The sequence below is a fragment of the Microtus oregoni genome, unplaced genomic scaffold (genome assembly GCF_018167655.1).
Source record: "Microtus oregoni isolate MIOR12 unplaced genomic scaffold, Mior012 000013F_ref0000133, whole genome shotgun sequence".
Lineage (NCBI taxonomy): Eukaryota > Metazoa > Chordata > Mammalia > Rodentia > Cricetidae > Microtus > Microtus oregoni.
The window spans coordinates 30999138-31022113 of record NW_024543072.1 but is presented as its reverse complement, the minus strand read 5'-3'; the positions used below and the strand labels follow the sequence as shown (position 1 = coordinate 31022113).

Genomic DNA, 22976 nt, shown 5'->3' with positions numbered 1-22976 from the left:
AAGTTCTCCAAAGCTAGGTCATCCAAAAGATAAAGCGAGAACATTCTTCAAAGCACACAGACTCTCTGTCGCAATCCATTTCTATGCCCCTCCTTCTCCCGTTGTCCATGTTAGGATTTGGGGGGAGGGGAGGAGAGGAGATTGGAGATCACATAATTTTCTAGGTCTCCCACAACTGCTCTGGACACATTTTCATTTGGCTATCAAAATTCTCCCACATCATAGATAGTATTATTCCAATACTTTAGAGATGGAGAAACAGAGGCCAAGAGAAGCTAAGAAAAGTTGCCCAGGGCCATGAAACTGCTGGGCATTAGGACAGAAATGTGGATTCAGGTCAGTCTAAATTCAAAGCCTTGTTGTGGAACACCGTGGATGCCTTGCAAATCCTCATTTATTCAGGACTCACATCAATATTAAACACTCTCCTTCCCCAGCCAGGCCTCTTCCTTGTTGCTGGGTGAGTGACCGTGCTGTTAGTCACCATGGTGGAAGGAAACCTTTGTGACAGTTAGTGGTCTGCATGCATGTAGGGGACGGAAAATAAAGCAAAATAGGCCATTTGCATAAATAGAATCTGCTCAAATGTCAGCAAGCACACACCAGCAACAAATGTGGAAATGAGGCAAAGGCGGATAATACACCTCCTGTTGCTTCACTCCCACCCTTGTGCCTGCAGCCTTCATCCCCATCCCTACCAGGGAGCATGTCCTGTCAGATAAGACCAAGCTAGACAAACATTGTCATTTGACTTCGGCCCATCACTCTGATCCAGATGCAGCCTGAGTCCAGGCTCACCACCGGATTGTGAGTAGAATTTGCTTTGACATTTACCTGGCTGTGATAGCCAAGTCCCTGCCTCTACCCCTGCCCCACTTGACCCCAGTGGCCTCATATGTCAGAATGTGACATCCCAGGTGTCAGCTGTGACACTGAATGCTCAGAGCAGGGAAAAGATGGACAATGACAGCCGAGGCTCTGCTGCGTGCTCCAAGTCTGGCACCAGGAATGGGCTTCTCCCTGGGAGGAGTGAGCAAGAGCTACCAATTGCCTATCAGGGAGGCTGGGGGTGCATGAGCTGTCCTGGCTGCTATGGAGTTTGAAATGCCTCTTGCTTAGCCACTGTCCTCTCCTGACTGCCGTGGAGTCTGGGATTCCCCTTGCTTGACTATTGTTCTCGTATTCTCTCTGAGTCATTCACTGTGAACTTAACAAATCCCAATTTGTCAATGGGATTGCCATCTTTGACTTCAGCTCACTTGCTCTCCCCTATGTGCAGACCAATTTTTACATTAGGTGCACAAGGCCAGAAACAGTTTGAGCAGAATAAATAGTTTTTTCATGATTTGCAAGCCCGACAGGCTCAGCACAGTGAGCGCCAGGAGGAGAGCAGGTGCACCTGCTGCACCTGTTCCTTGCCTAACTCTCGGCCATCATCCCACTTCTAGACCCCACGTGCAGCTTGTTCCAGAAAAGCACATTTATAGATAGTTCCTTCAGCCCCAAGAGATTCTGGAAGGTTGAGAATCATGTGAGTGAGTAGCGTTCTCTCTCTCTCTCTCTCTCTCTCTCTCTCTCTCTCTCTCTCCTCTCTCTGTCTCTGTCTGTCTGTCTGTTCTGTCTCTCTGTGTGTGTGTGTGTGTGTGTGTATCTCTCTCCTGATCAGGGTGGAGCGACAGTAACCTGCATGCTAAGGGAGCCAACAAGGCACCATGCTATCTGATAATGTTATAAAGGTCATAATTTGTAAAAATCAAAGTGCAGCTGAGAGGCAACATGCGCAAGGGGTGTGGTTTCAGCTGCTCTCACTAGGAAAGAACGATTGAGCCGGGCCCATCTCACAGCCTCACCATTGTTTCACCCCAGACCAATTAACCAGCTGGAAGAAGCCACATCAAGCCCCAAGACTCCATTACTTGGAAATATATATTCCGTGGGTCCGGGCTGGGTGGGAGTTGAACGTGGACAGTGGTTGGGGCTTTATCCACAGCCATCCTAGAGGAAGTTCGCAGCTGCCAATCTCTTCTTTCCAATCTGCTCCTTCAAGGCAAACTTAAGGCACATCCAAGCAGTCCATAGTGCGGGTTTCTGAGCTCTTGCCTTTTGTGGAACTCTCTGCCTTTTATTATTTGAACATGCAAAGTAGAAGCATTTATTTCCAAACCTGCAAGTTGTGTTACCTTTTTCTAATGCAGAGATAATGTCCCTAAGAGTACCCAAAGAGGCATCTGTATAGAAAATAGAATAATCAGAAGGATGAAGCGATTCAAGTGGCGTGCACCCCATTCATCCCCTTATCTCATGTTCCCACCTCCTTCCCTCGGAAAGACTGGGTTTTAAAATACGACAAGTCTCAATAGGAAACCTGCTAGAGATTCAAGAGTGAAGTTTAATAGGGTCTGCTCTGTGCTTGGTCACCTTGCTGCCAGAAGGCACACCTGCTGATGGAAAGAATGACAGGCGATATAAAAAGAGAAAGAAACGACAACGGGGCAAGTATCATTGGACAGGCTGCATTCTGCTGAGAAGCCTCTTACCAGAGTGGAAAGGGCTCCGCCCAGGTCCACTGGGCCTGGATTGTTGCAGTATCACCCACCTCCTGCGGAGATATGCAGGGGAATTGCTCACCAGGAAAGGAAGTCTGAACATACCTCACGGGAGTCACCAGCTTATCTTAAAGAAGCAGCTCTGTGTGTGTCTGGCATAAGCTGTAAACTCAAAGGAAAAGTACATGTGTTTTGAGGCTGGGGAGATGGCTTAGTGGGTAAGGTTCTTCGTCTTAAGGTCACTATTGCAGTGATGAAACACCATGACCAAGAAGCAAGTTGGGGAGGAAAGGGTTGATTGACCTTAACTCCCATACTGTAGCCCATCCCTGAAGGAAGCTGGTACAGGAACTCAAACAGAGCAGGAATCTGGAGGCAGGAGCCGATGCAGAAGCCATGGAAGAGAGCTGCTGAGTGGCTTGCTCCACATGGCTTCCTCATTCTGCTTTCTTGTAGAACCCAGGATCATCAGCCCAGGGCTGGCACAACCTACAATGGGTTGGGCCTTCCCCCGTCAATCACTAATTAAGACAATGTGTGGGGTACAGGATACCTCACAGCCTGATCTTATGGAGGCATTTGCTCATTTGAGGTTTCCTCCTCTCAGACGACTATGGCTTTTATCAGGTTGACATAAATCTAGCCACCATAAGCTTGCTGCATAAGCATGGGACCCGAGTTCAGATCCCTGGCACCATGTAAAAAACTGGGTATTGTGGCCTGCATCTGTAACTCTACTCTGAGGAAGAGGGGGCAGGTAAAGACAGACAAACCCCTGAATCCCACTGTCCAGTCAGTTTAGCCGCGTCCATAAACTCTGGGTTCCATGAGAGAAGCTCTAAAGTTGAGGGCAGCTAAGAAAGATGTTCAAAGTTGACCTCTGGCCTTCACATGCACGCTCAAGCCCACCTGCACGCACATGTGCACAGCTACATGAACTAGTACACAGACATGAAAATGGACACACAAACATGTATTGCGTGTAGGTTTAACTGAGGCTGATCCTAGAGTCATTGCCTTGAATGCTAGGTGGCTTCTCCAGTGAAGTAAAACCAATAGATTACATAAGAATAAGCATTAATTATAAAGAATCGATGTGCATGATCATGGGTGCTTAGAGATCCCACAATCTTTTTCTATACCTTGAGAGTCCAGACACTCAGAGGTTCAGTTTCAGTCGGGTTTGATGGCCTGAGAACAAGTGAACCAATGATACAAGCTTTCAGTCCAACAAAACCCTAGCAGCCAGGTCTTCCAATGGTGCCAATTCCAGTCTAAAGGCAGAAAAAGTAAGACTTATATCTCAACTCCAGCCTGAGCAGAGAAATTCTTTGATGGTTTTATTCGGAACTCCAATGACTTTACATCACTGAAAAACCCATCTGTGAGAGAGCCCTAAGGGACCTGGAGGACAATGCCAGCTGGCTGGAGTCTGTGTATAAACTTTACATTCTGGTCAAAGTGTGCTCTGGTCCCATCCCCCAGTCTTCAGTTGCTGTGTCTTAGTTGGGGTTTCCATCGCTGTGAAGAGACACCATGTCCATGGCAACTCTTAGAAAGGAAACATTTAGTTGAGGTGGTAACTTATAGTTTCAGAGGTTCAGGACATCATCATCCTGAAGGGGAGTACGGTGGCATGCAGGCATGCAGAGTGCTGGGCTCAGAGGGCTACATCTTGCAGGCAATAGGAAGTCAACTAATTGTTCAACTGATTGTTGTTACACTGAGGGAAACTTGAGAAAAAGAGACCTCAGAGCCCTTCCTGACAGTGACACACTTCCTCCATCCAACAAAGCCACACCTCCTAATAGTACAACTCCAAAGGGAGTTGGGGTTTCTGTCCTCCCACCAGGTCCCACAGCCAGCAAGCCCCAAAGAAATCACACAAGGATCTCCATAAGATTATAAACTGATTGGCCTATTAGCTCAGGCTTCATAGTAGCTCTTATAACTTAGGTTAGCCCATTATTCTAGTCTATTTTAGTCACATGGCTCAGTACCTTTTTCAGAAGTACATCTGGCTTCTTCGGTGGTCTGGGCAGAACTGAGAGGAATGGGCTTCCTCCTTCCTAGAATTCTCCTGTTCTCATCGCCCAGTTCTACTTCCTGTCTGTTTGACCCGCCTATACTTCTTGCATGGCCAATCAACGTTTATTTAAAATATAATTGACAGAATACAGGAATTCTCCCACAGCACGGGGTTGTTTTCTTTCAAACCATCACGAGCCGTTTTTCTTCCTTTTGACATGGAAGAAGTTTATTTGCTTGGGTACTTCTGATTGTTGCCTTCTTTTGTGAGTAAGAAGATATGTGTTGTCTGTGTTTGAGAAGGACACAATGACTGGAATCACCCAAAACATGCCACATGTTTTCAGCAGCAGCACTTGTTCTTAGTCTAGGCCAGCCACCCTTGTCTCATTTCTTTTATTCTTGGAGTCCTGTAATCCTGAGCCCAAAGTGCTCAAACAGTACCTGTATTTGGTTGGTCAAGGGGCCTTTCTATAACTTCTAGAAAAAAATTATTTCTTCTTTATGAACTTGACTTCCAGATGAACAAGGACTAGTGTCATGGGAACAGAATGTACAAATCCCCACTGGAGTGATAGAAAAGGGGTTACTCTGCCCCCAATGCTGTAATTTCAAATTCATGTATTCTAAACAATAAGGACACAGCATCATATGAAAGCATTGCTTTCTAATACATGTGGGATCCTGGAAAACAATGCTCAATCACTGCAAGGTATCATTTCTAAGCTGACACTGACTTCAAATATTCCTTTAGCCATAGGGCTGGGGACATGGAGTCAGGTGTTAGTGCTTGTTGAAATACGGAGCGGCGGGCTGTGTCCCGCCACCCAGCTAGCTTTACCCGAAATAATTACACGGAAACTGTATTCTTTTAAACACTGCCTGACCCATTAGTTTCAGTTTCTTATTGGCTAGCTTTTACATATTGATCTAACCCATTTCTATTAATCTGTGTAGCCCAAGAGCTGGCTTACCAGGAATGATCCTAACCTGCGTCTGTCTGGAGTGGGAGAATCATGGCGACTCCCTGACTCAGCTTCTTTCTCCCAGCATTCCGTTCTGTTTACTCCGCCTACCTAAGGGTTGGCCTATCAAATGGGTCTAGGCAGTTTCTTTATTAATAAGAAATCACTCCCATATCATTTCCCCTTTTTCTGTTTAAACAAAAAAGAAAGGCTTTAACTTTAACATAGTAAAATTACATATAGCAAAACAGTTATCAAGCAAGAATTACAGTTACAATATTTATATCTATTTTATCTTTTATCATAACTAAGGAAAACTATAACTATCTATTCATTCTTCAACTCCATCAAAGACTCCAGAAGGATATAATACTACCTAAGTAAACAAGAAATAAGAAACCTCTAGAAATGACAGAGACATCTTGCTGCCTGGACAGTCACCCAAAGTTCTTTTGTATGGTTGGGGCATCCATCTTCAGCCTTCAGGCCCATAGTATCCAGCAGACATTTCCATGAAGCAGGAAATTTCAAAGACAGTTCAGTCATTATCTGCTGTGTCCTGCAGAATGTCTCGCAGACTCTTTTATGAGTCATGAACCCCAAAAGACCGTCTCACCTTTAGGCAAGTTCAGCAGTCCTCTCTCTGCGGGTTCTCTGTGTCCATTTTATGCAACAGTCCAGGCAAGAGCAGTTTCTTGTCCAAATGGCTATCCAACTCCATAAGGATCCTCTTCGATGCCCATCTTCCTCTCGAAGTAGATTGGTGCCACCAGGAGCAGATATGTCTCATTGTCATGAAAAGTCCTAAGTTATTAAAACATTAAATGTCATATTCTGCTGTCTTTGAAAGATATGAAGAATATCTATCTAACTGAAATGTATCTCTATATATCTAGAAAATCTAACTAACATGACTATGAGCTTGACTATTACTGATGATTATCCATTAACCTATATTTCTTAATTATACATTACATTTTTTAATGAACTACACAATCACAATACCTTAATCAAGATCAGAAATACATATACATATAACAAAATTGACTGTAAAATCTACACCAATGCAAATTATTCATACCTATATCATTTCCCCCTTTAAATGTAAAAGAACATTTACAAACAATATTTTGGGAACATGGGCGCAGTTTTTTCTCTCCAAATTGCTTTCTGCTGAATGGGGGCATCGTTAATTAGGTCTTTCATGGTATAACCTGTGTGCCAGGGTCATCTCAGTTGGCAGTTGAGTGAAGTAATTTTTTGAGGGTGTTCACATCAACCTTTCAGGAGGGCGTGGTCTATCATACCAAACTGGGATAGAAGAAATCCATAGAGTCTCATCCTCTGTGAAAACAAAAGAAGACTCTCTCCAAAGCATCATATCCTTAGACCCAAATTCTGAAGTCATACCCTCATGATATCCGTTCTGGTTACACTTGGCAGTCCATATAATGAAATGTCTCTCTGTACTTAGCTCCTTCACAGTCAAAAATTTTAAGGAAAACACAATGTACATAATCCAGACTCTCTGTGAATTTTCCATTTATACGTGGCTTATTTTTCTTTATTTTTTTTAATCTCTTAACTATCTGTACTCTGTCTCTTTAAAGACTTTACCTTTTTTTTTAAAAAAACCATTAACTTTATCTCTATATTCTTTTTCTTCTCTCTCTCAAGCCTACATACATTCATCCAACAGTGTGGTCTTTTATGTCTGAATCTGTTTTATTGTGAATCTGTAACATTGTTTTAGTATCCAGGAGCATTTCTTAAAATGTTAAGCAGTTCTTAAAAACTTAAGTTGCACCATGTAAAGGTAATACGGTACCGCCTGTGTCCTGCCCAGTTGAAACCTTAAATGTGCTGTTTTTATGGTAATTACGGTAGTTTTTGCCTGAGACCAGCACAGTTCAGCATGGCAGAGCTGAGCCAAGCCGCTCCTGCCTCAGAGCCATTTGGTGCCCCTGAGCCACACACAGTTCCAGGCACACAGTAGTCCACATTGCCATCAAGCAAGCCGTAGAGCTTTACTCCAAATGCTCCATTCAAAAGCTCTGTCTCCCACAGGAGCCAGACAGAGATCGCAATGGCGGCACAGCCCAGAAAGCCGGCATTTTAAAACAGCCAGTTTTTTTCCTGCTGCTGAGTCAGGACAATTTCTTTGCGGCACGCAACCCACAAACAGCAAAAAGCTGTCTTAAATTTTCTCTCTCTCCTTTTTAAGCCCTCTCAGGTTTTACGTGGAGTTCATTAGCACGTTGGGTGCCACTCTGTTGAAATACGGAGCGGCGGGCTGTGTCCCGCCACCCAGCTAGCTTTACCCGAAATAATTACACAGAAACTGTATTCTTTTAAACACTGCCTGACCCATTAGTTTCAGTTTCTTATTGGCTAGCTTTTACATATTGATCTAACCCATTTCTATTAATCTGTGTAGCCCAAGAGCTGGCTTACCAGGAATGATCCTAACCTGCGTCTGTCTGGAGTGGGAGAATCATGGCGACTCCCTGACTCAGCTTCTTTCTCCCAGCATTCTGTTCTGTTTACTCCGCCTACCTAAGGGTTGGCCTATCAAATGGGTCTAGGCAGTTTCTTTATTAATAAAAAAAATCACTCCCATATCAAGTGCTTGTTCCGCAAACATGAGAACTTTGGTTCAAATCCTTGCACTGGGATAAAAAGCCAGACAGCTGTGTGGATGTAACTCCAGCATTGGGAGGGGTGGAGACAGGTTGCCAGCTCATTAGCCAGTCAGCCTAGCCAAGATGGAGAGCTTCTGGTTCAGTGAGAGACACCATCTCAAGGCAATGAGGTAGAGAACAGTAGAAGGAAGATGTTGGAGAGATGTGATGCTCGGCTTTGGCCTCCACAAGTGTGCATAGGCAAGTACATGCACCACACAGAGACATATAGACACCAACACAGATACACACACACACACACGGACTTGAATACAGACACAGAAACATACACGTGTACACACACACACACGCACGCCCTTTCCAGAACCTTGTCTCCGATTTTTATGTCTTTACTTCCACTTTCTCAACCACTAGCTAAGCTATTGTCAAGAGGCAGTCTGTCTGTCCGTCTATCTGATCAGTATGTCTATCTATCTATATCTTCCTCCCCTCCTCCGTCTCTCCTCTCTCTTCTATCCTCACAAAGCAGGTGTTCAGTGGATTTCCCAGTGCTCTGTCCATGGGGAGGATTTCCCCTTATCAGTGTACTGCAGAGCACTAGGTGGGTAGAGTCAGCGTGTTAGCCATTCAAGATTTCAACCATATACAAAGTTTAGCCTATCCCCCGGCCCTCAGCTTATCCCCAGGGATTTCTCAAATATCTAAATGTAGACACGAATGAAAATACACCACTGTGGCAATAGAGGAATAGATTAGAGTCTGACTTACCCACTCATGCAGCAGACTATTTGTTTGTAATTTTGTATAGACATCTTGTCTTAGAAATAGTCAATAGGTTCACCAACAAGTGTGCTGTGCTTTAAAATTTGGTGAGTCTGGTTGAATGTAATTTATAATAGACTGTCTGGCCATACGGTCATTTGGTATCCCATGATCAGGTACTCCATCTCTCTTAGGTTCCTGTGGCACTCCCTTTTCAAGTAGACAGTAATTCTCTGGTATTAAAGGCATACTTCTGTTCCAAAAATATTGGGTTATATTATGACACTTTTTGTTGTGGTTTACCAAAACTCCACAGAGCATCTTTCCCCAGTGATGCCTACTACATCACAGGAACTGCTGTGTTATGTGGTCCAATTTTCAGAGTTATTTTCACAATAACCCAAAATTTTATGGTGCCTGTTATAGCTCTAGGGTTAGTCCCTATAGAACCTACATCCAGGACTCTGGGAGGATCGTTAGGTATTGTTACTTCTTCTCAGTGGGTGGAAGTAGGATTTGACATCATTGGCCACTCTCTTTAGAATGGTAGGCTTAACATGCACATCACCATACTTCTCAAAACTTCTGTGCAATTCTAGGACACTGGATAGTTGAAAGTTTTATCTCCTACCTTCGAAAGCACAATTATTATATTATAAATCTCCAGCATGTTTACTAATGCCTAGTACTTCTTATAATGCCATGGATATACATGACATTCTTTGGAATGGTCAATCTAAGTAAGGCCATGGGATTCAATGAAAATAAATAATAAAAGAATTAACATAGTTCTAGGCACGATCATAAATACACATTTTGTCTATTCCACGTGAATATAGACTTGTTATCCTTTTCCATACCATGGAAGAGAACATATTTAAAATTGAGAGGCTGCATAGCCTACATCCGAGGCTGTGTTAATATAACCTTGCAATGATTCTGATTTGGACCTTGAGATTTCTGTCTGGTGCTCCCATGTGTGTCTCTGTCTCTGTCTCCTTTCATCGCCTGATGAAGGTTAATATTCATGAGGATGCCTATGTGTTTGTCTTTGGATTCACCTTCTTATTTAGCTGGCTTTGGGGGAGCCTAGGCAGTTTGGATGCTCACCTTAGGAGACCTGGAGAGAGGTGGGCGGTCCTTGGGCTTCCCACAGGTCAGGGAACCCTGATTGCTCTTCGACCACAGCATTTCTCATTTCACAATCCCAGGTGTCCCTGTTATGTTTTGATTAACTGATGAGCACATGACTTTCCATTACTCAATCAAGGACTGAAGAAATCTTCAGATATTTATCTATAAACCTTGTGGATTTGCCATGAACAAATGCATAATAAGGACACGGTAGGAACATTTCCCTAAGAACAAGACCATGAGAACTCACTCTCTGGGTCCCAGACATTAGTGTATCTGTGTCAAGTTTAGGCTTGTGCCAAACAGTCCTCCAAATGTTCAAGCCATCTTCTGTCCCCCAGTGGATGATCACCTGAGTAAATGGCCAAGAACTTTTTTGAGCAATCACGGGGCAGTTACTTCCAGGTTTATGTTCTCTAACATTTGAAGGGATTTTCCATCAGGGACCTTTACGGTTAGGGTCTCGAAGCTGAGTAATGTATCTTAATTTGAAAATGACTGACTCGGCCTCTTGATCATCAATATCCTTGATTTGTTTGATTATGTACATTGAGCAATACTTTCATTGGCCACCCGTTTGTCTCATTCCTCAGAGATGTCATGTTTTACTCGCCATCTCCACAGACCTCGAAGAGAGTGCTTCCCTTTGGCTGAACTCCAGCCTCATCACTCTCCAAAATAATTCTAGCTAGGCCTGTGAAACACAGTTTCCCAGCTTCTTGGAGACCTCCAGGCATGAGCGGCGTCCTATCTCTTCAAATAACTGACTCCATCATTAAACATCCAACTCTGTGAAAACTCTTTCTTACGCACCAGAAATCTGCTTCCTGGAATTTCCACTTATGTGGCATTTAAAAAAAAATATGAGAAGGGGAGGTAACTGTCATGCAAGTCCTTTTCAGTTTCCTCACAAAGACTACTCCCTCTTGCTTTTAGATAATCTCAGAAATAGGCCTTCAAATTCACCGAGGAAGTCAGAATGCTAATTAATCTTAGGTTATCTGGAAGGGAAAGAGAACACATGTACTCCATGGAGATTGGGTAGAATAATAACACAATAACCACCAGCCAGCCACATAGATAACACACATGTGTTTGCCACGTGACAGGTCCCATGCAAAGCACTTGACTCAAATTATCCTCACGACAAGCATTGATTTATGCCAGAAATATTTATTAAGCACCTAAGTCATTCTAGAAACTGGGGATACAGCAGTAAAGAATACAAAAAAAAAAAAAAAACATCCTGCCCATATAGAGCTTACATTCTAGAAGTGAGAAGGTGGAAACAGGCAAAAATAAATAAGATAATCAAGTGCTCTGTATAGGATGTTAGGTGTTGACTGTTAAGGAAAATAATAGCGTGGGGAAAGAATATAGAAAATGGCAAATGTGGTTTGCAAGTTTAGAGACTGTGTTCAAGGGAGGCCCAGCTAACGGGTAACTTGAGTAAAACCTGAAGGAGGTATAAGGGTGACCTTGCGGATACATGGGAACTGTCCCACGGAGAATGAACAATAAGGGCAGAGACCCTGAGGTAGTATTAATATCTCTGTTGTATACATGACTTGTTCAACAGCCCACTGCTTGAGGATGGAGGCAGGATTCAAACCCAGGTCTACTTGTCTCTAGACCTTGTTATTGACCATTGAGCTGTCTAATGACAGAGTGTGACATTAGACAATGTAGAAATGCTCTATGGTCCCAATGACAACCCAAAATCCTAGACGAGGGAAGCAATTTGCTCAGATGGATAATGGTCAAGCTGAGACTAGCACATGGCCACTTCTAGTCCATCATCTCTGCCTGAATAATCTAGACATTTATCTTCTGGCTAAAACTAGTTTTCAGACCAATCAATGGGCTAGGCACAACAGATTTTGGCGATAGGCATTTTAGAGTTCTGTTTTAGCTTTGCTGCACTAAATGGTGTCTTTGAGCTCTAATTTCTCTCATTGGCAGGTGTAGGTTAGTAACAAAGCATAGGCTATAGAGTTAGGTACATCTAAACCTGAAAAATAGGCTCTATGCTTTCCTATCTATGTGGCCTTGGGCAAGTTACTAAATATCTCTGACTCTCAATAGCATCATCCAGTAGAGGCCAGGAATACCTCTTGGAGATGTGGTAGGGATTAGACCAAAGAGTACACGTGCAACGCCTCCCATGGTGACTGACATGTGGGAGCTATACTTGCAGCCACGTTCTCTCCCCTATGTGATTAGTTGTCTTGTCACATGCATAACTCTTATTTTTTAAGAGTTGAGAGGTTACCTTATATATCTAGCTACTCATCACATTTTATATTGTATGGTGGTACACAGTGAATGCGTTAAGAGTGATGACGTGATTGCTGGATTAGTGGAGAAGAGAAAGAATAGTGATTATTGCTTTGGGATTGTTGTCGATGCATCCGTCATCTAGCTGCAACATCTGCTTGCTCCCTGCTCACCAGGCTTGTTTCTGCTGGTGTGAGTGACCAGCAGAGAGCCTCTTCCTTTTTTCAAAGTCAATTTGTATTATTCTGGAAGACGGGCCACTGTTCAGGTAGAAGGTTTTTTTTTTTTCTTCAGGAAAGAGAAGAGGGACAGCTGTCACCGTGAGCATCAGTAGGTTCTTGACATATCCTGGGAAGAAGACAAAACTGCAGTTGAGCTCACAGCTTTAACATCTTCCCCCCAGACCGTTCATCAGGATGGCTATCAAAGAGTCAAATTGACCAATTTCCATTTTTATTTCTTTTCCCCACCCTCTGGCAAGATCTCACTGAGCAGCTAACCAGCTGAAGATTGGATGAGAAGAGCAAGGCCTGGACTTCGATGACTCCGGAGATGGCTCATCAGCCGCCAAAAATTGAAGTTAGTTTTTCATTCATGTGATGTAAAAAAAAAAATCTCTACTGTAAATATTAGCAAGAGTTCAATGGAGTAACTTGCTGAGAATGTCATTTTCTTAAGAAATAAAGTAATTTGTTTTTACAGCATCTTTCTACATTAGCTTGCTTAATCCTCATGACAGTTCTAGGAAATAATTATTATTGTCCATGTCTTAGGGATGAACTGCAAATGGATCCTAAAGACATTAACTTGTTCCAGATTGCACAGCTGGTGAGCCTCAGGCCCAGGACACTATCTACACACTCTTAATTCCAAAATCATGCCCCTGCACCTTGTTTTCTGCCTCCATTACTAAAAGAGATGGATAGAAAACAGTTTCTCCGATTCTCTCACAGGTTAGTGAAGGCTTGACAAGGGAGACCACACTGTGTTTTGTTCTCTCTTGTGAATCATGCAAAACACGTCAAAGAAACATACTTTTCCCCCAAAGTTAATGATGTGTCTAAGGATTAATGCTTGTCTCTGCTTAGCTGAGAAGACTGTGAAGCTTTACCCCTTGACAATATGAAGGATTGGGGAATGTCAGGCCTCTTGTTTTGTGTCTGAGGATCAAGGGAAAACAGAATGTTTGGCACAGTTTGGAAAAAGAATCATCAGCTGTAACTTCTGAACTCAAACACTGGTCAAGTTTAGCTTAACACACTAATGTACTTTTTAAAATAAATCAAACTACTAAACTATTGTGTATATGTGGGCAACTCTCCGGAAGACTTTACAGACAGTGGGCACCATTGAGGCGGTGTATTGGGATGGTAGGATTATGATATTTTCCCCCCTTTAGGCTATGATTATATAGTATTTATATCAGTAGACAGAGCTAGGAGATCCTTTGCATCAAATTCCCAGTTTGGAAATTGATTAAATTGACACTGGAGAAAGACAGACTTCTTCTGACATGCAGGTACTTCAATGATACATCGCTATGAGGCGTTGGGTGTTGTGGAGTTAGCACCCTTGCCCTTGAAGATGGATAGCTTAACTTTGCCTGGTACTCACAATGAAGGTAGAAGCAGAAGCAGAGTTTTGGGTTATATTTCCTTAGTACAACTTCTCTGGTAACTTTTTTTTTTCTTTTATAGAGGTGGGAGTTTTTAATGATCAAATGTTCTGGTAAATATCCTAATTCCTTCACCTTTGGAAATTCTTATGTAGCTTAGTCATGCCGTTTTCCCTGAGGATGTTAGAATTTGGGGGATGGACAGTTGACTTTTTTGTACATGAAGAGACAGGCTTGGAGAAGGGGCTTTCAAAGTTGTTTTTCACAGCAAAGCACAAGTTACAGGTTTCTTGTTGGAATCACACTATCCTACAACATAAGCATACCTGTTCTTGATATCGCTTCTGTCCTTCATTGGACTATATAGCACTTTTGTTTGTTAGAAAGAACTCTGGACTGTGTTATTGGGGACTTTGAATACACCTGGAATACAGAGTTTCATACTCAATAGTGAAAGAGGCTAAACATTTATGATGTGACACATGGATAATATTTTTAAAGACACTCACTGCTCACTTATTCTCGCATGGTAGAATATTTTCCTATGACTTGAAAGCCTGAAATGGGGTCTCTAAAGTCAGTAGAAATGGGAGCCATGAGAATGAAGGACATGACTTCAGGTTTTGCCTGCTCTTCTTGTAGATTCTCAAATGCATTTCTTAGAGTTGTCTTCACTTTCTTGGAGGGATAACAAGTGCCCGGGCAACACCATGATATAAACTTAGCAAAGCTATGAAATTCCAGATCTGCTGATTGGTATCTGTGTGGTTTTTAGAAATCACTTAATATTTCCAAGTCTGTAGCTTCATCTTGTCAAAGGAGTGAGTTGAACTTCAAACTCTTGAAGTCCTTGGGGATGCACAAGGCTGATTAATTTAAGCTCAAGAGAGAGCACCCTGGGCAGTTAGCTCACAGACATTAGGAAGCTTGGATAACCTGTATTGGAAAACAAGATGGGACCAGGGCAGGTTGTTGTGAGGGTTTGAGATGGGTGGAGCTGCTGATAGACAGGCCATAGTGCAGGTAGAGTATCATTGGTGTAGTAGCTGCATCAGAGAGGAAGAATTCCCTTATATTCTCTATCATTGCATGCCTCTACTCAAGCCCAGAGTCCTTGGACACTGACTCCTTGACCCAGAGTAAGGCTGTATGTCCAGCTTACTTAGAAGACAGCGGGCAACTTACTCTGCTGCCTCACAAACACCACACTCAGTAATGGAAAGGCTATTACTAAGTAATGGAGTAGATGCTCACCGGGCATCTAGCCATTTCCTCTAGAACCAGCCCCCCTACCGTGCCTCTGCCCTTCTCCCTTTTCCCTTTCTGTTTGTATCTTTTCCTTAAGCCTCTGCCAATCATTTTATATTTTGGGGAAGCTATATTTTAGCACATTAGAGAAGGTTCCAGTCCCCATTTTCCTTCACACCTTCAGAAGGATTAGGATTATGGTGGGAAGAGGAGACAGTTGCCCTGGCTACAGCTGGGGACCAGAAAGCCAGGAAGCAGCAGTCTTCCTAAGGACCAGAGCCAGGGAGGGCAGCAGCAACAATCTTGAAGCAGATGGCTCATGGAACAGTCCACCGAAGCCCCCCAAGTGCTGCTGCTAGTCCGAGGGGTTTCCTCTCACAGTGATCCCATTAACACATTTTCTTGGCTTTCTCTTTATGGCTGCTGGGACAAGAGGCTTTATTCCATTTCCAAACTGTCCTTATCAGTAATGCAACAATAGTTAATTTAATTAGCTGACCTGAATGGTGGCCAGTTTGGGCTAATTTGGTTTTGATAGGGCTCCTTGGCACATGCAGAACTGATAGGCATATTTCTCTCCAGATGAACAGTGGGGCGTGGGAGGGCTGGGTGAATGAGGATAGCTCTCCCAAAGCCCCTCATATACCTGAGGGACACTGTGCTTGACCAAAGGCAAGTTATGCTAAAGTCAGTATTCCCTCCTCCCCAAGACTCGTCAAATGTGTCAGCTGAAAAAGATAAAATAGACAACCAGGAAATTGCAAAGGCAAAGAGCCCAGGATGAGGGTGCAGAAAGAACGCTTGCCTGGGAGGTCTGGATCTGTCACGGGGACTGTGCTTCCCTCTTTCACTCCAGTTCCATGGGTCACCTACCTAATGCATTAGGTGGTCATTGGCCACCTCCTTCACAGCTATGTCTCAGCACATCAGTGCAATGCAGATAAGAGGATGGACAGACAGACAGACAGACTCACACCCATATGTTGTAGAAAGCCGCTTATTCATTCCTGGCTGCCCAGAACCAAAATAACCACACAGAAACTGTATTAATTAATTAACGGCTTGGCCCATTAGCTCTAGCTTCTTATTGGCTAACTCTTACATTGTAATTTAACCCATTTCTATTAATCTGTGTATTGCCACGTAGCTGTGGCTTACTGGCAAGGTTCAGACTCATCTGTTCCCGGCAGTGGCTACATGGAGTCTCTTGACTCCTCCTTCTTTCTCCCAGGATTTAGTTTAGTCTTCCCCGCCTAGCTCTGTTCTGCTAAGCCACTGGGAAAAACAGCTTCTTTATTCATTAACAAATAAAAGCAACACATATACAGAAGGACTTCCCAACACACACACACACACACACACACACACACACACACACACACACACCATGGCAAGTGCTTTGAAAATGAGCTGAGTATCCTGAAAGTATGCATTCTCTGGTTCTCCTTGGTGGAAGCACCATTACTCATTGTGTCTCTAGGTCCTAACATGATATGCAATACAGAAGGTACTAGCCACCTATTCAATGACTCAATGATACAGGAAAGGGGGTACAAGGGCACAGGGGCACATGGAGGGACAATTTCAGGGGCGAGGAAGTCAACATACAACTAAGTATCATAAAACAAATTCACAACCCTCTCTATCCTCGCAAAAGAAAAAACTACCAGAAACCACAATTTATTTTGTATCTCCAGTGAAAGTCCATAGGAGAGAAGTAAATTTTCATTTTCCAGTACTCATTTACTGGAGATAGGGTTAGGGACGGGCACTTGCCCGCTTACCTTTCAGTTCTAGGACCCTATCTGGAGCAAAGCCGTGCAGGTCCTGTGCACAGGCCACAGTCTCTGTGGGTTCATCTGTGCACTGGTCCTGCTGTGTTTAGAGGGCAATGTCTCCTTGGTGTGCCTGGCCCCTGGGGTTCCTACAATCCTAGCAGTAAACGGCCATTGACATCTTTGGAAGTTCTTTGTCTCACGGTGTTTTGTAAGGGAATTATTTTTAACCTTACAGGTCCTTTGCACATCTATCATGGCTTCTGGTTTCCTGTTTCAAGGGATTCCGGTGTGTGTGAACGTTAGTGTCTCCGCACCTATGTGTGGTTTTGGTGCTTTTTCTTTGGATTTTTTTCTTCTATTTGCTTGTTTGTTTCATACTCTTTTGGTTTGTTTGTTTTTGTTTTATATTATCTTTATTATTATTCTTTAGATGCCTGTTTGTTTTCTAAGAAAGATAGAAACGGTGTGTATTTGGATGGGAGGGGAGGTGGGAGAGAGTTTTCAAGGAGTTAGGGGAGGGTAAAACATAATCAGAATATGTTGTATGAAAAAAATCTATTTTTGATGAAAGAAAAATAGGAAAAAAGACACAGTAGTTATGTGAGACTTTTTTATTTCGCATCAAAATCTCTTTTGTCACACTGGGGCCCCCATCTACCATTCCCCAGCAGTGTTCTTCCTAGATAAAGGGCCACACCAGGTAGTCTTTTGAGTTTGCTTTGAAGTGCTTTTCCCTTTCTAGAATTGCATTTTAATAGCACACAGATGAGCGTGCACTTAATGCTTTGGGTTAAATGGTGTATGATTGAAATTAGCAGGCTTGGAACCCTTTCCAATAGGAGGTCCATGTGAGAATATTTCAGTGTGCCTTCTTATTCTGCTGTGTGGTCCTGTTTAACAACGTGCTAATCATCTATGATCCTTCCCTATGCTTTCCCTGGGTAAACCCACTCCCTCCGTGGCTTCAGCCTCCTATGTGCTGAAAATTTACAAGTCTTTGTCTTCGACCCTGAACTTCTCGCTAGTTGTGCAGGAATGCAACTGGCTGTTGGAGGTGTCCAACTGGATCTTCCATCACGGCCTAAGCCAAAGCACCAAAGAACTCTCCCTAATACCTGTTTACAGAAATCTATTTGTCTAAATTCTCTGCTTTTGTGAAGAGCCTAACCCAACCTGTTTCCCCTTGTTGCCTGTTTCTAGGCAGTCACCTGGTCTATTGATTCTGCCTTCCAAATGTCTTTGGAATCCAGGTCATTCTCAACAGTGAAATGACTTTATTTATATCTCTCATCGCCTATCCCTCCAATCTAAACAGGAATTTCTCCAAGTCAGGGATATCCTTCGCATGTCAGACAAACAAGAAATGTTTAGTTTTCTGCACTGAATTAACGTATCCCTCCCTTTGTTCCATCAAATTCTAAATCTGTAGTGCATATCAAGTGCTTTGCTCAATATGATGATGTCGATGGGTTTTCTTACTCTTGTGTATCTCAATTTTTATTTTAGTAGCAAAATCAAATGCCGTCCATGTATAAATTGTATGCTATGCAGTTTACCCACTTCATAGATGAAAATCAGGCAGAAAAACAAAAAAAAAAAAACAAGTCTCTGACAGGTTAAGAAAAGTTTCCCTTAGTACACAGACCATAAATGATAGAAGCTGATTTGGAGTCTGGATTGGGTTCAATGTAAACACTATATAAGACACATACTAACTATTCTAAGTCTGTATCTCTGTAAATAAAGAAAAAAAGCAAAATACTCATAGGAATCTCAAAGTAATTACACTGAGTGAAAGCGGCCAGGTGAAAAGACTTGCATGCTGTGAGATTCCTTGTAGACAAAATTCTACAAAATGCAAGCTAGATGCAGTGACAATAGAGGGAAAAAAAAAGACAAACCAGGTCACTGGTGGCCTAGGGAGAGCGGACAAGGTTGAAAGGCTATATTGCAAGGAAGGAGAGTTTGGTGGTCATGAATAGGTTTGGGTTCTTGGTTGTGGTGACAGTCAAATATAAATGTCAAAAATGATCAAACTGTACTCTTGAAATATGCAATTTATTATGTCCCTTATTCAACAAAGGTGTTAGCCAACAAACACACAGCCAGTCTTAAAGGTCTATTTATACCTCTAAAATCTTACATGTTAAACAAAAGGTAATTAATCACTAAGAGCATAACCCAGTCATGGGTGAAAGGAAAACAAATCCCTTAGATCTCCTAGCCAACAGGCAGCAGAACAAGAGAATCCTACAGTTAAAAGCCCCAGGGTTTATGGGGCTACCTAGTTCAGACATCCTCTTTCTTACACTTGTAGGGAATATGGCAAGGTACGTAACACACTCTATTTTCATCTAAGAAGCAATACGATGTGAATCAAGGGCTGTTGTAAGGATTGAAATAATGTACACAACCACTGAAGAAATGCTGTGCTCACGTCTGTGCATACAGCAACATCTGCTAAATACTGTTAAGAGGTATGAAGAGCTTGAATTGGGGCATATCGGGCTGTGGGGTGTGTGTTAAGTCTGGTGGGGAGCAGACGCTAGGTGTAGTTCCACAGAAAGATGTCACTCAACACACATATGCTTTTTCTGAAAGGTACCAGCATCTGGGGGCATGAAGAGATCACTGCATCTGGCGGCTACTGATTCCTGGGGCCTTTCCCCCCACCCCCTTCGTCTCCTACCCAGGGAAAGTGGAACGCGAACAGCAGCTCCTGCGCTAGGTCAGCCTCTGCCTTTCTACGGAAAATAGCAATGCTTTCTGCCTTATTCCCTTCCTCTATTACCTTAATGTGCTGGCCTGGAGGATGAATGAGATAATAAACACGGAGCACCGAGCGAGCACAGCGCCTGGGTCACAGGAGGCGCTCAATAAATGTTAATTCCCTGCCCCCAGCCTGGTATAGATTAGCCCTGACTTCTCAGAAATGCAAATCCCTGCGCGCTCACCTAGGTCTCCTTTCAATATCTCTGCATAGGAGCCTTTTACAACCCCTTAAAGCTGGGCCAGAACCCCTCTCCTCCGCTAATTGTCCCACAGAGACCAGGGGAAGAGAAGGCAGCCACTCCGGAAGAGGCCCAAGCCTCCAAGCAGAAGAGTCTCTGTGTGTTATTGAGCTCCATGAGCATGGACCTCATTCATCTTCACAGACATTGCTGCGCCATCCATTTTAAATGACATAAAAGTCGACCCGTTTATCAAGATCAGCATACTACTGTATTATTATGATTATTTAGCATTTACATAACACTCTATTTGCAAAGTGCTTAATAATAATTTATTTATTACTTCATCTAACTATGCACTAATGGAAAATTCAAGAGGTTGTTTTGAGTTCACTGACCTCGGCTCTGGAGACACCTCAGGCCATTTTCAATTGCTGCCCAAATGCCTGCTGCAAAATGTTTTAATGAAAAACCATTTGATATATATACACACACATATATTCACAGATAGGTACACACATATAATAAAAATACATTTATATTTATACAGTGTAATATATAAATGTATTTATATTTATGCAGGGCTGTGTGTTTGTGTCTTTCCATTTTTGGCATTTGTACTGTGTTAAAAACAATAGTTGTACTTTACAAGGGAGAAAAATAAACATTACTATTATTAAGAAGCTACTGGAAATACATATATCTAGAACTTCCATAAAGTTGACACTAGATTCAGTCTTATTGTGTAGAAGACCAGAAATCATGCATGCCTTCTTTGTGTCCCACTTCCGGGCGGGTTTGTACCTGGTCAAAGTCATCCTCATCTCTATCCCAGGATGCAGGAGGCTGAAGTAGGGACTCAAGAGTTTAAAGTCAGCCTGATAAGCATATTAAGACTCTGTCTCATAAACAAATGAATAAGCAAACAAAAAAACCAAACAAAGTAGGCTTCACAGCAGGGCTCAGAGTATTGCAGATGACTGACAACCTCGGACAGTAGGTTCTTTTGAGGCCCACCTCAGGCAGGTGGTGAGCACGGCTGTCTGCCCAGTGTGGCATTTTGTTGCAGAGCTCCTGTTGGACTGGCAGAGACTTTCTCAGGCCCCCATTTCTACTTGGCAACTTATACTTCTCTTATCCTTTTCCTTGCATGTTTTTCCAGTCCTGACTTAACCTCAGATCCAGCCAGCTTCCCCAGATGCTGGGCCTCCCCAACTCCATACTGAAGCCTAGTCATGCCATGTTAGGCGAGTGTCTCTGCAGATTGTTAACCACCAACATACTGATGAGAGGTGGCTTTGATGGTTTCTGGGATCTTTCCCCTTCTCCCTTCTACACCTGTGAATCTATGTAGATGGGGATTCACTACAATTCTGGGTCTTTAGCTTCCATACAAAACAGTTTGATAAACACCCCGCTAGAATGCCCTTAAGAAAGAGCACTAAATGCCTTAAATGACAAAAAGGATTTATTTTGTCATGTAGTTTAAGGGTACAGTCCGTCACAGAAGGTAGGTCATGAAAGTAGGAGTCTGAGGATGCAGGTGGTCACATGGCATTCACAGTGGTGAATGCTGGTGCTCAACATCCTCCTTTTGATGCAATCTAGGACACAAGCTCCTGGGGAAGGCTCTGAGGGGAAAGCTCATTGTGTTTGATACCTCATTTCATACCCGCAATGGCCTGCATTGATTTCACCCCTGCTAAAATGTTATGAGCGTGGACTGATGTGGGAACATCCCACAATAAGAAGTTCTTTGTGTACATAAAACATTTATATGAAACATTATATAATATACAAGATAATAAGCAAATAAATGATATGGCATGAATGAGCTAACACGTACCTAGGTACACATGAAATATCAGTCAAACAGGGGTGTCAGAAGAGAGAACTAGGGAGAGGTCACAGTGATAGATGGTAGAAACACGATTACATTCTGAAAGAGTCCAACTCCTAAACCTGATGGTCCTCACTGTTTACCTACCCAGTTATGCCCAATATGGGCAAAGGATGCTTAAGTAAACCATAAACCATCTGACAAGGAAGAGCTTCTGAGCAATACTTAGAAGCCCGGGGAGCGCCAACCCCTTGTTAGTGGTGATGTTTGTCTCCTATGGAGGTCTTTTTGTGATCAAGAATAAGGACAGAAGACAAGAACCCTTTCCTGCCTCTATTCCCCTTCCTTTCTTCTACCTTTCTTTTCTTTTCTTTTCTTTTCTTTTCATCTTCTCTTTTCTTTCTTTCTTTCTTTCTTTCTTTCTTTCTTTCTTAGATTCTTTCTTTCTTTTTCTCTGAAGCTTTGGATCCTGTCCTGGAACTAGTTTTTGTAGACCAGGTTGGCCTCAAACTCACAGAGATTCACCTGCCTCTGACTCCTGAATGCTGGGATTAAAGGTGTTCGCCACCACCACCTGGCTTCCTTTTCTTTTTTTTTTAACTGTTATATTCCAAATCATCTTTGGAAGAAATATGGCCTCTCCTTTTTCTATACTTCTTTTCCTTTATCCCAGAGTGGTCTTGGATCAAAGATACCTGTGAGAAAATAAACTATTAAAAAATATAACTAGTTTTTCCGAAGTAAAAGCCAGCAAGAATAAAAACTAGTCATGGACAGGGATAGGCATAAGGTCATTGGTGAATGGCTCTGACAGACACATTCAAACTGGATGAAATTCTAAAGAATGCTTATCATCATTTGTGTAAAGTCTTAGAGGTGCAACTATCATTAACTAGGAGGTAACATGTTTAAGAAAAGAATAATGAGAAGATCTCGGCTGTCTTCTGTTGCTTTTAGAGGCCGATTAACAGAATGTGTACCACACCCCTTACAATGACAAATGGACAGGGTTCAGACACTATCTTCGGTAAGAGTCTAGGTTCGACTTCAGTGATGACTTCAGAGGAACTAGGATACCTTGTGATTTGCAGAGGTCAGGATGAACTGACCCGTACAGGATTCGCCCTGCCTCCATCACTTACTCCTCGGAAGGAAAATTGTAGAACGACGAACTCCTGATCTGCGTTCTT

General features: G+C 42.8%; 1 protein-coding gene across 2 annotated transcripts in view; it reads right to left on the bottom strand.

The window, feature by feature from the left end:
* Window positions 1-11245: 11245 nt before the first annotated feature.
* The window catches only part of Pbx1 (PBX homeobox 1), a 310086-nt gene continuing 298355 nt past the window's right edge, over window positions 11246-22976 (bottom strand). For both annotated transcript variants that reach the window (XM_041662260.1, XM_041662263.1), the window contains one exon: window positions 11246-12702. In XM_041662260.1, coding sequence (XP_041518194.1) covers window positions 12682-12702 — 21 coding nt within the window. In that variant the 3' untranslated portion in view covers window positions 11246-12681. The remainder of the gene's footprint in view (window positions 12703-22976) is intronic.